General features: G+C 33.3%; 1 protein-coding gene across 3 annotated transcripts in view; it reads right to left on the reverse strand.

Moving 5' to 3' along the window:
• The window catches only part of PCSK5 (proprotein convertase subtilisin/kexin type 5), a 201,788-nt gene that overhangs the window by 94,500 nt on the left and 90,605 nt on the right, over positions 1–16,683 (reverse strand). For all 3 annotated transcript variants that reach the window (XM_072404133.1, XM_072404135.1, XM_072404134.1), the window contains exons 9-11: positions 14,829–14,929; positions 8,930–9,033; positions 393–510 (exon numbers count right to left, since the gene is read on the reverse strand). In XM_072404133.1, coding sequence (XP_072260234.1) covers positions 393–510; positions 8,930–9,033; positions 14,829–14,929 — 323 coding nt within the window. The remainder of the gene's footprint in view (positions 1–392; positions 511–8,929; positions 9,034–14,828; positions 14,930–16,683) is intronic.

A 16,683-nucleotide genomic window follows, 5' to 3' on the forward strand; every position in this document is an offset into this window, starting at 1 on the left:
CTTTGTGGCTTATTTTAGTATACAGGCTTTAATTTATAAATAAAATAAAACCTGATGCACACAAACACCTTTATTTATCTGCAGCACAGATGTTTTGTTCAACCTTGTGCTTTAGAGGATGGTGATAGAAATTACAACAAGCATATCACATTGTTATAATGCTGTATAGGGTACACTTAATGTGAATGTGTCAAGATGTTACATACAAAAAGTACCATGAATTTATGTACCCACAAACATACAAAAGAGCATAATTTTAATATCAGAAACAGCAGAAATAACAGAAATATATAGGTATTGTCTAATGGAAATGACAAGGTAAAGAAGATAGATGAACCTGCCAAAAAGACATATTGCTAACGGAATATATAATAGATGTGATAAAATCTTACTTGATCTGCCGGTCAGTATTTTCTACACAAATATGTTGTGCTGGAACTGGTGTCCATTTTTCAGCTTCTATCACCATTGCTTCAGCATCCATCAAACCAAACCCATAAAGGTGACTCACTATAAGAGTTAAAAGATTTATATGTATTATTAGTTAATATTCAGTAAAAAAAAACTGAGTTTATTTCAAATAGATAATAAGGCCACAGAAAAGACTGATGTTTCGGAGGTTCAGCCCCACAACTCTAGTCCAAAAAAAAAAAAAAAACCCCAATGGGTGGCTTGATCAATCAATGAGTTTTTTTTCAAAATCACATGTGCTTGCCATTAAGAGGTTGATGTACAATATATCTGTAAAATATGCACATGTATATCCATTGAAATATATATATATATGTTGCAGATGACTAGTTAATAGAATACATAGAATGGATCCAAGCATGGAAATATTTAGGCTGATTAACTTAGTATGTGCGATTGTGTCAAAGCATGTTAGTATCTAACAACCCAGCATTACACATCTCTATAGAAACAAAGCAAAATTAATGAGGCATTTTATTGTCTATTTTTGTATGTTTTTTTTTTTATATATATATATGGCTGGAATTAGATTTTTTCAATGTATTCAGTGAAGCATTTAAATTTACAACAATGTTCAACAGCAATGGGTTTAATGTATCCAAAATGTAAATCAAATTGTTTTTCTTCTGAAAAGTATACCTAGTCAAAGACCTTTTTCCACTGTTTAATAATCCTATTGATACCACAAAATGTTCACGCCTCAAAGTCTTTGATATGCAGCTGACCAAAAAAAGAAGACAAGCTATGTTTATTCAAATCTTTGTGTATATTTCTAATGTGTTCAAATGAATGAACTGACAGTTTTGTAACGTCTTACATATTAGAGGCCAAAAAGGTAGGTGAGGTGAATATAAACTGATCAATATAAAACATTGTTGTACTTTAAAGAATAGGTGTATTTTCATGTGTTTCATGGGGCAGGAACCTCTCCTCGTCCTGCATCATTGTTAGTATCTGTCACTTTTCAACCCCCTTTTTAATGTACAGTACTGTGTAATATGTGGATTAGGGATGAGCGAGAATCTCTCTGACATTCTTGTGAAAATGTCCGCGAACTTCCGATGGGTCAGCAAAATTTCTAACCAATTTTGTGGACCCATAGGAAGATCGAGAAAATCATTACAGGATCCTGTGTGCAATCCCCGGGCACTAGAGGTCAAATGAGGGCACGGTACTCCTCCTGCTCATCAATGAATGGTAATCATCACAGGATGTTAGCCACAGTTGCATTCATTCATGATGAGCACGGCCGCAGTACTCCTGTGTTCTTGGATAGAGAATCTCTATGAGCAATCAGGGGAGCGGACCTGTGAGATCGCCTTGGGATAGAATTTTCTCTATCCCAAAAATTCTCGCTCGCTCATCCCTAATGTGGATGCTATATATATACAGTTTATTAATAATATTAATAATAAGAATAATCATAGGTGTACATAACTGGTATACACTGAACATGTATATAGTCCTTACTATTAAAAACTCACTTTTTGGGTGGATCTATCACATCGGACAATATTAAATAAATAACTGACTTTGGTTCTTTATTTTCAAAATTTCCTTCTCTAAAAAAAATGATGTCATTCCTACTACTAGAAGGGGAGGTTATTTATGATAATTTTTCTCTCACTACCAGAGATTCTTTTTCAGAATCAGTATTCAAATGTCTATATAGTTATAGCAGTATTGCTATCATTTTTATACCTTTAGAAGAACAGCAAGCAGCTAAAATGTAAAACTGTTGATCCTAGTTTTAACAAAGACGGCGGCAGGGAAAGACCTACATCATGCAGAGCTAATTACAAAAAATTAAACGCCACGATAGTTGGAAAGAAAGAGCTCAGTGATGGAGAGCATCCAAACATCTGTCTACAAATTTACATCAAAGGTCTGACCTGCATGGTGTGGTCTACAGCTGCAGGTATTTAACCTATGGACCACTTCAAGAAACAGGCCAAAAACCATTTAACACTGCATGGTTTGAAGGGAATAATGGCAAGGTAAAAAATGACTGTACACAGAATTCAACAATTAACAGACAAACCTTTGTAGATACAGTTACTACATTTCTATGACTTGATGGGTGGATGTATAGTACTGCTCCCTATCCAAATAAACAGCGGATATAGAACATAATTTGTATCAGTATTATTCTAGTAACTTTAATTATGCACAAACAATCATGCATGCTGCCTCTAATCCCCCAAAAAACCCACATGCCTCACATGTATTTTATGCTTTTTTCAGAGTCTGTTTTTTCTGCCTTTTTTTTTTTACTATTAAATACTTCTTCTGGGTCAATGACACACCAATCAAAGAAATCACAAAATGACATGACATGAAGTAAAATGGAGCCTTACTACAAGTGTAGTCAAAAGTTTTTATTTTTTATTTTGGATAGAATAGAGAAGACAATGATAGAATTACATAGTAAAAAAAAACTAGCAACAAATAGGTGATTGAAATAAATGTAATCTTTGCTCCTAAATTGTTATATTAGTGAAGTGTGCCCTCATATTCTCTCCCTCTCAAAGAAAAAATCTCACTATCAGACTTGAAGTCCTGGAGAGGCTGTTTTGTCTTCTGCCTCAACTCTGTAATGTCATGTGCTGACAAGGTAGCGTGTAAAAAACTGAATGCTTTTAAATGTCGGGTTTTTTCACCTTTTTGTAGCACTGGAAGTATACCTGATTTCAGCACTGAGCTACGGCTTAAAACAAGACAGCCTCTGTGGGGTTTTCAGCATGACAATGAGCTGATAATTCCGTCCTAAGAGTAAGAGAATGCAAGGTAAAATAATTAAAAAGCTATGCCTGACAGGTCCAGCTTTGCTATTGTGAGAATTTAAAGTGGACCTAAACCCTACCATCAGGCCTAATATTAGATATCTATTCTCACTTGTATTGGGTTGTCAGTTGTGTCAGCTTTCATCCAAGAAGAATAAAGCATTCATTATATGTATAGCAGCATCTATATTGTATGTTACACTGTTGACTTTGACATCTTATCTTGACCTTCTCTGCTCAGAATCCTTCCTCAATGCTAAATCTATCTAACCAATCAACAAGAGAGTGTGTTTTCTATTTTGATTGGTACAATCATTAGCTTTTATTTGGCAGGCATCGGCAATTGCTGCATAAGCATAGGCTACCCTTCATTGGACATACCCAAGAACCCAGGGACGTTTTCTGTAAAAACTGAACTTGGTCTCTATCTCCAAATCCTTCCTATTGGTGAGTAAGACCACCCATTCTAGACTTAATCTAGTTTCATTTTGCTTGGAAATCAAACTAGAATCAGGTGTTCTTTAAAAGCTAACTAAGTGAAGTTGAAACCTATATAATCTCTTTTATCTATATACCTAAAAAAATTAAAAAAACAATAGGCTCCCTTTAGAAAAAAAAAGTGAAACAAACCGTGTTAGAAATTGAGAATAACAAAAGCAAAAAAGTGGTTAAAAAAGCAGGCAAAACCATTGTTGTATTGGTCATTTGGTTGTCTAACATCTTTAAATGTACATACCATAAACAATATGATTTCAGTGAGTTTTGCAGCATAATTTATTGCCGTTCTGGAATGTTTCTTATTAAACAAACTGATTGGTATTGCATATATTGATGTCTGTCTAGAAAAGATTGTAAGCTCTTCTGGGCAAGGTCCACTCCTCCTCCCGTGTCACTGCTTGTATCTGTCTGTCATTTGCAGCCCCTATTTAATGTACAGCGCTGCATAATATGTTAGCGCTATATAAATACTAAATAATAATAAAATATTAATAATATAATAATGACATGCAGTGATTGCCAGAGGCAGTTATTAGGCTAAATAAAACATACTAAGAGCTATGAAGTTGTGAAGGTAGCAAGCTGTATCTATTATGCAGTCATGCTGTGCTCTACAGGCATGATATACAGCAAACACATATGGAAGAAGCATACCCCCTGTAAAGTAGGGCACTATTTAGCTTTCATAGCCTTAGGATTCAACACTACATGCAACAATGTTTTGAAGCTTCTCTGCCTGAAACACAAAGAGGTAGTTTCCTAGAGAACTCATGCTGTGGTTTTCCAGCAGTATAATATGTGTCCTTCTCAATGCTGCAAAAATACAAACTTATTTGAAATACTGGGGAATTTGAAGACATGATGACATTATCATAAGTCAACCTTGTCCATATAGATGAAACTGTGAAGCAATGAAATGAAGTTTCCTTAGCTAGGACTAAAGTAATGAGACCAAAGCTAATATTTACCTTGTTAACAAAGACATTTACTGTCTGTACAGTATTTTTTAAAAATTAAGCCTAATTACATAAGGGGGGCAAAAAACACACACAAATGAGTAACCACCTGAAAATCTAAATTTCTGTAAAAAATTTACCCCAAATAAATATATTTGTACACAGTAAAAATGCTACATTTGAGTAATAAACAAAGATTTGTGCTGCAGCACTTAACTATACCTAAGTAAATCTGCCCAAAAATACCTGTACAGCAGGCCAGTAATGATCACCTGATGCACACAGAGGCCATACCTATCAGTTTTGTTACTACTAGTTCACAAGCCTGTAGCTTATCAATCAGCACATGGGCACACCCAGCCCTACCTAGTGCTTTCTCAATTGAAATAACGACTTATTTTGCTGAAACCTAAATGAGGGAGCATATGAGACGAAATGAAACAGTATTTATTTGGTCAGAACGGCAAAAATAGATTTTTTGTTTATCTTAAAAAATATGTGCATGAAATAGGAATATTGGATTTGGTACTTGTTTAAACTGCAGGAGCCTTTTTGTGTACTTTAAAAGTAAATATATGTTTTTTTTAACTATTTAATAAGTTTATGAAATGAAATATTGAAAATATTTTTATTCAGAAAAATATAAAAATATTTCCTATGAACACTATCTACCTGTTTCCTGCAATTGTATATAAGTATAGCTGAATATTATTATATCCACCCTAGCTTTGCAATGTTTACACTCTTCATAGATATTCCATTGGAAAAATACAACTTACAAACAGTTTTCTATCATATCATTGTTCCAACACTGGGTCTCATCCCCATAGCACAGCGGTCAGCACTTCCAAGATTCACCTGTAGTGCCGATGATGTGACCAATAGGAGACAGAACTTCTATTGGCACAGCAGCCAGTCAGGAGACAGCTCTCCTAATTGGTTACTTCTGTGTATTAGTGATCCTAAGTGATCCTGAATTTGTTGTACTTTAAAAAACTATTTTTTGGTACCTTTTGTGCTCCCCTTACCAGTCACATAAACACAGCATAAACAATAACATTAAGTATAATGTTCTGTAACCCAAAAGAACCGATCCAAATTTGGCTTACTTATGACAAATCTTTGAAAGACATTTTTCTAACGGCTGCGACTGAACTTACTTATTGTCTTACTGAATAATGACAATCATGTGTTTCGTATATCCTGTCCTAAGTAAAAAATCTATTTTCTGTACTTTGCCTTGTTGAATAGGACTGGCATTTAAAATAACTGCTTAGTCTAAGGCTATTTGTATACTTTATAATTTGTTCAAATAGAAAAATCAAAGGATATAAGAATACAAATATATTTAATTATAGATGATAAGTGAAATATTTAATTATAAGCAATCTAAAAAATTAACAACTAGTGACAGCACAAAAACAGCATAAAATTAGACCTAAGTCAAAATAAAATGATATTGTATATCCTATAACAGAAAACAAAAAGTAATTTATTCAAAGCCTGTAACTGCCAATCGAGATTAAGTATGTGTAATTTAAATGAATAGAAGTGACATTCAATATAACATATATTTGCATTTAGTGCAGTTTTAAAAAATAAATACAATTCTTTTAATTTTCATTTTCTTTGAGCTTGAATTAATTAAATTACACATACATGGTGACAAGATCATGATGATAAATGAAATATGGGAAGAACTGAGGCAGATTAAAACATGAAACTAGCTTCAAATTATTTAATATTATTTGCAAAGTATTATCATTTATCAGTAACCTGAGTCATCTACATACAGGTAGTCCCCATGTTAAGGACATCCGACACGCAGACGACTCCTAAATACGAACGGGGCTTCCCTGCTAATTCGTGTGCAGGACGGAGACTTGAGGGGGGAGGGGCAGTTTGCACGACTTGCAGAAGAAATCTTTTGCTGTTTTGCAAGCTCTTTATTGACCAAGACAAACTCTGCAGTTGTTTCCTTTTGCATATCAAAGCACAGCTTGCTCCAAAAAGTAATGAATGTCTTGGCTCCATAGTTTTTTTTTTTTTTGCTTTGTTTGTGATTAACTCACAGTGATTATTTTGTACAATAACTGACACCATGCTGCCTAATAATATGTTGAGACAAACATCTGTCCTAATTGTATTTATTAAACGAATGTACCTGTTCCGACTTGCATACAAATTCATCTTAAGAACAAACCTACTGTCCCTATCTTATATGTAACCCAGGGACTACCTGAAGTGGACCCTTACTGACTCTGATAAATTATATTTCTCTTATTCAGTACCAATACCACAAGTAGCCAACAGCCTTGTCCGGTTTTAGCTCTGAATGCAGTTAAAAGACTTCCACTGAAATGATCGAGTGACCTTTATATTGACTTTGACTTTATTTATATGAAATGTGAGTGCCACACTTTGGAATAGTAAATGTTGTAAGCTACAACCCTCTGTTGTAAGTTGTGAGCTGCTAATTTCTACATGGTGTTTGATTATATATATTAGTGCAAGGTTATTTATTTAATATCTATTATACAGTTCTTTATTGTTCTGCTGTAGCTGCAAATGATCACTAACAATCATTTCTGGTAACAATTGTTGTACATGTCTGTACAGTGCTTAACATGCACTGGTAAAAGCCCATAACACAATTCAGTACCAGAACAGACAGTTCTAAATGCCTTTCTTCCCTTTGTATTCCTGAAAACACTAGTTGCCTGTCACAATGATAAAAGCCTTCTAAGTCACTGACTGGAAACATTTTTGCAGGACAGTTCCAGTTCTGACTCTAGTATTTCTTACTTGGATGATAAACAGATATTTGACAATTTCTACATGTACTCTATATAAATCTGTTACTCTATTTTCTTGGTAGAGATGCTGTTTATTCGTTAGCAACAATGCCCGAATAAAGCATATCAAATACTAGAGTCTTACATTTCTATTTTCTTATTTTTAGTATACCTCTTATGATTTGAACATAAATAGAGTATTTCTTTTGACACTGTCGTATCCCCTCAAGATATACCGTAAATGTGCTAAACCCTTTAAACACATAAAAGAAGAATAACCAGAGTATAAATATGGAGAAAAAAAATATGCATGGGACTTTAGGCTATAAAATGTATTCTGACAATGTCAGGGAAGAGCATATGGATCTGATTTATAAGGTAAGTGCATTTGTCATATTTTATAAAATATGTAGTCTTTACCATATAAAATACGATTTGTTACCAAAGAGAAGGTATGAAATGGTAGTGTTTAGATATAGAACATATTCTTTTTAAAGGTACAATTTCAACAGCTTGTACACTATACGTCATTCAAGTGACTATTAAGAAAGGAAAGCAGTGTTTTATTCTGTCCTCAAAACCTTGTAGTAAATTGTCCAATGCAAAAGACAAATGTGTGCACTTTTTTATGTAATTATGGCCTGTATGGTATCATCGTCTTTTCCCACTAACCCATTCTCCAAGCGGTTCTGCTTTTGGCCTTGCCTGCAAATTAAAAACTTAAAAGAATTCTATGGTGCTTTGTCCTGAGGCCAGATATGATTTGGGTCCTGTAGAATTATGAGGCTATAATATACAGGCACTTCTAGAACAGAAACGTTTTACAGTGTTGGGAAGAAACAAACAGTGGACTAGCTTTTTCTTTGTTAAAAATGTTATTTTAGTCTGGTAGACATTATAATCTTTAAATGAATCCCCACAAACATTTTCATTTGCTTTTGCCTACTGTGCATAATAAATAAAGGAAATATAAGACATTTCTGACATTGTTTTGCAGATAAAAAGGCTTGGTATTTTTTTCCTGCACCTCTGGCCAGTTCAGCATTTATATTGTGCAACTCTGCCCGTATCTCCATCATTTATTAAAAAAAAAAAAAAAAAAAAAAAAGGCTTAATAGCACAAACACAGGAATGTAAATGGTGATGTGAACATGTATTTTAAAAGTTTTAGTGAATGACGTAAGCACTGATATAATTATGTTCTTTTAACAATTTTCACAGAACAAGTGGGATGTGATGTTGTGTTCAAACTTTTAATGGTTTTAGTTTGCCTGGAAACTATCAGTGTTCCAGAAGTAACAAATTATACACGTGGTCACACATGCCAAATTACCAAAACAATGCCAACATTTAAAAAGGCTAAACTTGTGGGCCTGGTGTATGAGTAGCAAACAAGAAAACATAGTGAAAATAATCACAGACTTACCCTTGTGACCAGCAGCATTTGTCTTCCAGTCTGGAGCATTTAAGTGCCGTGGTCGTGAGGTCCTAACAATGATATGCTGCACATCTCTCCATGTAAGGAATGGGCTAAAAAAATGAAAAAATGTTGTTATTTACTGATTTGATAATATGAAATAAATATATATTTTATAAACATTTCTTTAAAAAATATTCTGGTCCAACTAAAAAGCAAAAAAGTCTCATGCACTAGTTAGCCTGCACTCAGAACCTCTCCTACATCATCCTGATTAACTAACTGGAGTAGATAGCAAAAAAAAGTAACTAAAGTAACTGAAAATAAAAGCATTAATCTCTAATATCTATAATATTTCACAATTCTAAAATTGAACAGGGTTTAAATTATATGTTTTTTAGGCAAAATGTTTTTGATGAAACTGATTTCTAATAGGTTGTCTAACTTCCTGTTATAATTTACTTGTTCATCCAAAATATGTTAAAAAGACTGAAAAAGTTCCAGCTATTAGTTTAAGTACTTCACTCTGGTGAAATGTTTATGCACATGCAGGTGCTAATGTGGAATAAGAGCTAACTGAGTTATAAAGTAATCTAAAGTCTCTTTATTAATCAGGTGGAGACAGTGATTTATTTATGTTTGCAAACACAAACCATTTCTAAATTACCTGATACGTGGTCGTGCATAACTACAACTGTCTCACATGCAAATGATTAACTCCATTTTGATAGCTTCTTTACAAAACAGGAAAAGCTTAGCGAAGATTAATAGATCACCACTGCATCGGCCAATTTATGTCATTAATCTTAAATGAACTGCATTATTAAGCCCAGTACAACCTGTCTGGATGAACTAAATAATTTCCACATGTAGACCTTGGTAGCTCTGTGCTATTAAAACAAATATAACATGGAAAACAAAAAACTGTAAAGAGCAAAACAGTAGATTCTTTACTGAGGTCTATGATATGACTGAACAGGATCAGTGTCAGCATACTGTGTTAGTATTTTTACATAAAACTGATAATTATTTTATTTCTTCATTTGTTTTTTACTGAAAATTTTAATTATACAATCATAAATTCAAAATATGAGAAACCCATGACTGTAAAATAAATGAAGTACAAAGATAACACAGACTCTTTAATCTGATGGTAAATATGGGTTGTGAAATTGGTCAAACTGTTTTATTCATATATAGAGTTTTATATATATTGCATGTGATTAGTTATTCTTTGATTTTTTACCACATTCACTAAGCTACATGAATTATCCCTTGTGGAGTGATAATTCACTTTGGTAAGTGAACAGCCCAAACCTTGGTTAGTAAATTAACCCAAATTTCTTTAATCAAGGACAAACTTTAATATTCAATCACACTGTAATTAAGCTAACATACATTGATTTGGGTTATTGTAGTTAAAGTTACTATAAACTAAAAAATAAAAACCAGCGTCTATTTTAGTGAGTTGGGGCACTTAGCAGGTACCAGAATTCTACCACTATGGTGTCACTAAAAACAGGGATCCTTTAAACGAAGCTCAGATCGACATGTGTGTGAACTGATAATGGTCTATGTTTTGCTATGCTTCAAAATAGGAATACAAATACTGAAAAATAAATTGGTGCACAGCAACAAAGAACGCTGTACACAATTACAAGAGACAATAATCACTGTATGATTCACAATGTTCTTAGCATTTTACTTTCAGAGAAGTTGGTCTAGGTAATAGTACAGAGTTTTATGGTTTCTTTTTAGGGTGCTCAGCAGGAGTTCATTACATGATATATCATTATGCATCAAGCTAGATATATTTCTTACCAGATAACTGGAAATACTGCAGATATTTATATGGAAAGCATGGAATTAAGTTTCTATTTAGGCTGAAATATATACAAAACATTCTCATTTGCATATAAATACATGATTTTGTAGTAATAGTTCTGCTGTAATAGCATCACATTGCACATAAAAAGAAACTTATTCCCTTTGTGATTTCCCAAAGTAATATATTCATTGCAAAAGGTGCATTAGCCAATAAAGATTGTACTCTAGTAATTATATCATTTTTGTCAGAAAGCCCGCATATGGCCATATCATTAGACAGGTTTTTTCTTTCTATTTGTGCCTGCAAATGTAAGATAATGGGCAGAAAGTTATTTATAACATTCACAGTTTCCAACCTCTACACAATCTATTAATCTCAATATAGAATTTTAAGATATGCAGGGTAAAAAAATGACATACATAGTCAAGACATCTGCTCTGCCTGAGGAAATAGCAATGCTTTTGTTTAATTGTTTAGAACAGACATTTTATACTATATACTTACTAATCATAGTCATTGTAAACTACACTAGAAAAAGATACAAATTTCTAATGACTCCAGGACATTTTTGGCTATTTTATTAATGAAATATTGTCTTAAAGCAACTCTGTTACTAGTTAAAAAAAAAAAACAGAGCAGTATAGCAGTAATACATACTCCACCTGCTGCCTTTATTTATTTATTTTAGAGATTTAAATGTTCTGCAACATTTCCCTACTGTATGGTCTGCGGTTTTATCCACCAGCCCTTACTTTACTCTAGAACACAATAGTGGGGTAAGGGTCAGTAGAAAGAACTACAAAGCATAGCAGGGGTTGCACCTACAAAATGTGCCTACTGATACCAAAAGCGGACTCTCAAAAAAAAACAAAATAAAAAACAATACTATGCTTAAAAAAATACTAAATATACCTAAAAAGGTGTCCCTTTGCCCCTTTTTACCACTTTCTTGTCACTGGGTTATAAGATCCTTGCTGAATGGGTGTGTTAGCCTGTCATTCATCATATATATGCCTTTTGGGTGTGCAAACAGTACAAGTGTAAGGCTAATCCAAATCGGACTGTCAAACAAAGATTTAAGTCAAGGTTAAAGTACAAGCGTACTTTAACATGTCTGAAAGCGCATTTTTCAGTCTTTTGCTTCGTATCAGGTCCTTAGTTTACATTTTAGGAAGCATTACACAGTATGCAAGAAACACTAAATAAAGAAAAATTAACAGTATCTGAGGGCCCATTCATGCTTTGCAGTACCAGACAGTACGGTATGTGTTACATACCGTAGTTAGTCAGGTTGAAAAAAGAAAGTCCATCAAGTTCAACCATTAGGTAAATAAACATATCCCAGATATAAAACCCTATTGACATAATTGACATCTTTTGTCTGTTCTTGTGTTCATATACTATGCAACAGTAACAGTATACTTTAACGGGATACCTCTGACTCAACAGGAGGTATGTCAGACCTTTGCAGAAAAAGACCATTGCTTCCACACAGAAAGCAGGGGTACTTTATTACAAGCTCTATCCTAGGGTGTGACTGCTTTCTAAAAAAAATAGATTGGAAATTTTAAATTTCATATACCTGGAATGTATTTAACTACTGAATGTTTACTTGGACATCAACTAAGAATTTTCTTTATTAAAACAAAAAAAATATTGCCAGTCATTCCTAGGTCATGCTAGGTAATCAACACTAATATTGGCCCAATTAAAAATGAAAATGTGGCCATACACTGCACATAGAAAATGTTGGTTTCACACCTCTATGTTGTTCTAGGTAGCCAGAGCACACATATAACAGCCAGGTTTCAGAGAACTCACAGCTGCAGAACATAAAATTGTTTGTTTGTTCGATTGAAAAAAAATGTACTGTGGTGGTCAGATTTCTTCTAAACAATGACTACATGATATCACGTTAAGCACTTAAACAAATGTTGATCCACACAAACATATTTTTAAATATGGTTTTAACGTGGTTGAGGTCATCGGGGTTGAAGTGTGCCCATTGTGTGGCCAGAAGTAATTTGTTACTCTAAAGAACATCACCATGATCCAACACAACAGAAGTCACATGCAAATGTGGTTCCCAACTGCTTCCCTTCAACTGAAGGCATGTTAGACCGTTGCAGAATGAGACCTCTTTTTCCACAGAGCATGGGAGTGTGGTTGAGCCTGCTATAGAGCCCTGGCACATAGGCAACTACATCCTTAATAACCAAGCATATTAGTCTGTATGGCAGTACCAAAACAAATACATTGACCAAATCTACATATTTGAAGTAGCACTAGACACTAAGGGCCTGATTTATTACAGCAATCCAAGGCTGGTGATCCAGCAAACCTGGAATGGATTTACTAAAAGTCATTAGCTATTTGTTAGCAAATGTATTGAATTCTCGACCAGATTCATTGCAGGTTTGCTAGATGACCCAGCTTCACTGTTAAAAGCATATCCTCTCCAGCCTTGAAGAGCTTTAATAAAATAAGCCCTATATATTTTTCCTGTATTACAATGAGAAAATAGTATTATTCATCTTACAGTTGAAAGAAAGTTTGGGAACTGCTGAGAATAAATGGCTTTTTAATGCAAACTTCTTCATGTAAGTAATAAAGGAACTATGTGTTACACTCTCCTGACAGCTGCATTCTGTAGGTAATGCAATCCTGATCTATACACTCTGTATTTTATGCTCTCCTGACCCCTGCACTCTGGGTTTTACACACTCCTGGTCTCTGTTTTCTCTGTGTTAAATACTCATGACCCCTGCGTTTCGCACTCCTGACCTCTCCAATATGCCTGACTTCTACTCCTCACTCCCAACCTCTGCACTCTACACATATCTCACAATTCTAACAACTATACTATAAACTGTTGTATAGACACAGAGATTTCATATAGGGTGGGTTGTTAAATTGTATTGTCCTAATTTGTTATGACGTAAATAATGATCAGGATGACATCCCAAATAATTACAAAGGTTTCACAAAGTTTTTCTACAGCTACAGTGAAAATTGAAAAGTCACACTGGCTGAGAAGGAAAATCCAGTAATAATTATTTTTGCTATGCTGAAATGTTTGTTCTAATAATAAAACCGTAAACAAATTAGCTTTTCATGCAAAATAATATCCACATAAAATAAATACCTTACAAAAGCAATTTCATAAAGCTACAGATTACATTACACAGCTTCCTAACACTTTATTACTATGAGGTACAGTGAAAGCCTCAAAGTTAATAAATGAAATACCATACGCACTCTTATTTATTAACAAAATGAATAGGCTTTATAAGATGAATATGCAATCTATACTAAACCACTTCACATCTAAGGCTTCTTTCCCCTACAGGTAAAAGAATTATTATTTTTTTTTAAGATAAGTTTTAGATTTTTTTGTTTGAGCAGCCACATCCAATGTATTTACACACAACCACTCAAAACATCTTGGAATTGTAGGTGGTAATAACAAAGATGGTGAAATCCTCCAATAACGTTTGTTTTTTTTTTTTTTTTACAAAATACAGATTTACATCAGCAAGTATGATGATATAATTTAAAAGTATAAGAGCTGCAACAAATGGCTTAAACTGTACATTTTTGAGGGTGAATCACTACCCCAATCCCCAAAACATAGAAGTGCGACAAATGTAAGTCAAGTTTCCAGAAATTGTGCAAAAAAAATTGTTTAGTGTTTAAATTTACCTTTTTCTGTAAATTAAATTATTAGTGTTTAGAGGAGTTATTTTAAATGAAAATACGATAAAGGAAATCAACTGGATGTGATTTTGAACTGTTAAGGAGAACGATCAGCCAAGTAAGCATGTTTGATTGCAAAAGGGACATCTACCCTTTTTGGAATAAAACCCTGTCTAATAACAAATTTTAAAACTGGAACTTTAGTTCTGATTTAAAGTCCCATTGCTTTGCTTTTTTGATTCTGTATTTTGATACCTATTGAGTATTTAAACAGCTTTTTTTTTTGTAATAACATATGCTCTTTTAATACTTAATAATTGGCTAACCTATTAGACATTAGACAGACTGTAACATTTTTATATAGTCAGAATTTGCAATACTTACTTGGCTTCAAGTGCAAGGGCTATAATCCCAGCAGCCATAGGAGCTGATGCTGAGGTTCCAGTGTGACTGTCTGTACAGCGCTGACGTAGATCTGTAGTAATCTGAAACAAAACATTGACTTTTTTAATTTCTCCTAATTATTTTACATGAATATAGTTATTCTATAGTGCGAATACTGTGATTGTGTTTTTAATTTTTTTACCATACTGGTGTTCAACATAAGTTTTAACAAACATGAACTAAAACAAATAATTTACAGGAAACACAACAGTACAGATTTGATCCACTCAATTTTTCCATGTTGCAGGAAGGTTTGTTGGCCTCAAGGAACTATGCATTAGTATATGTCTTTAGGATTGTAAAACATGGCTAGCTGCAGTAAGCCATTACCTTTACCTTTCTTTATTTACATTTTTTATTGACTTAAGATGCAGACTAATTTTATTAAATCAGATTTGAAATGTACTCTATATTTAAAACCAAATAATATACTGTAAAGAAAGAAAAAGGGTGTTTAGGGTTCAGTAAATTTTGGAAATGGCTAGTAAAAGTCTACCTAACCCTGTTTATGTGTTACCATGGCAACACAGAAAGGTATAGAAAGAAGTAGAGATAATCAAATGAAAAATGTATTGAGACCTAGGGACCCACAGGGAGTTATTGTGACATCTATCTTTGCCACAACCCTTTATATATATATATATATATATATATATATATATATATACACATAAAATTCAATTTACACTTTAAAAGAAATAAGTAAAGACATTTTCAAACAGATTTGGGTAATTAATCAAGGCCTTTTAACATTTTTAACAAATTAAACAAATGTGATAAGACTAGTAGAAACACAATCATTTTTTTTTATTAGCCCATGCCCATGATCATACAACTGTTGGATAAAATTAAACTGTATTTCATGAATGAGGACACATATAATAATTTGTACAATCCCACTGTTCATGGAATCACCAATCTTCTAACCTCAAAATATCATGAGACTCATGAGTTGATTATATTACAACACAACGCAATCAGTGTATAGTCAATCCTTTGTGATCAATACCAATGAAATGCAACCACTATTTATTCATGTTCCAAAATTTCACACACAAAAAGAAGTCTCAAAAACCCGCTGGATACTTCATTCCGTAAAATCTATGGCACTTTTCCAACCTGACTGATCGGGTATCTTTTGATTCTGCACTCTAAAACAATCATTTTGGTTGATCAAATTCAGAATTATTCAATTTATAGTGCATTTATCTTAAATCAGAACATATTTAGTTCTTCTTCTATTATGCAATGCATCAAAATTAAACATGACACAAACATTAAACAGCTCTATAAAGTCAAGAGAACATTTCTCTCCTTAATATAATATCCTTGATACAGATCCAGTAAAAAAAAAATTCTGAAATGTAGTTATATAGGCTTCTTGAGGATTAAAAAGTTTATTTTAAACATTTCATTCTGGTACATTTAGCTTTCCAGTCAATGCCAGAACATCTGTATTCAGATCACAGAAAGCTTAGTGCAAATCCAATATTATTGTTTTTATAACAACACTTCCGTAGTTCATTTGGAACATAATTGTATTTTTTCTTTTGGTAAACATGGAAAGGCTGTCACAGCACCAGATGCTGCTATTTAAGGGACAGAGTTTGTTTTCAGAGCTTCTTTTCATGAAGTTGTGTAATAATTTATTAACTTTTATGTGCTACTCCATGACTGGATGAAAGATCTATGCACCAGAATGTATATATATTTATATATATAGATATATATATATATAATAGTTTAGTTGGCAGAAAAGAGCCAATAATGAATGAGAAGGGCGCATCAAGTATAA

This window comes from Pyxicephalus adspersus, chromosome 3, assembly GCF_032062135.1.
Source record: "Pyxicephalus adspersus chromosome 3, UCB_Pads_2.0, whole genome shotgun sequence".
Taxonomy (NCBI): Eukaryota; Metazoa; Chordata; class Amphibia; order Anura; family Pyxicephalidae; genus Pyxicephalus; species Pyxicephalus adspersus.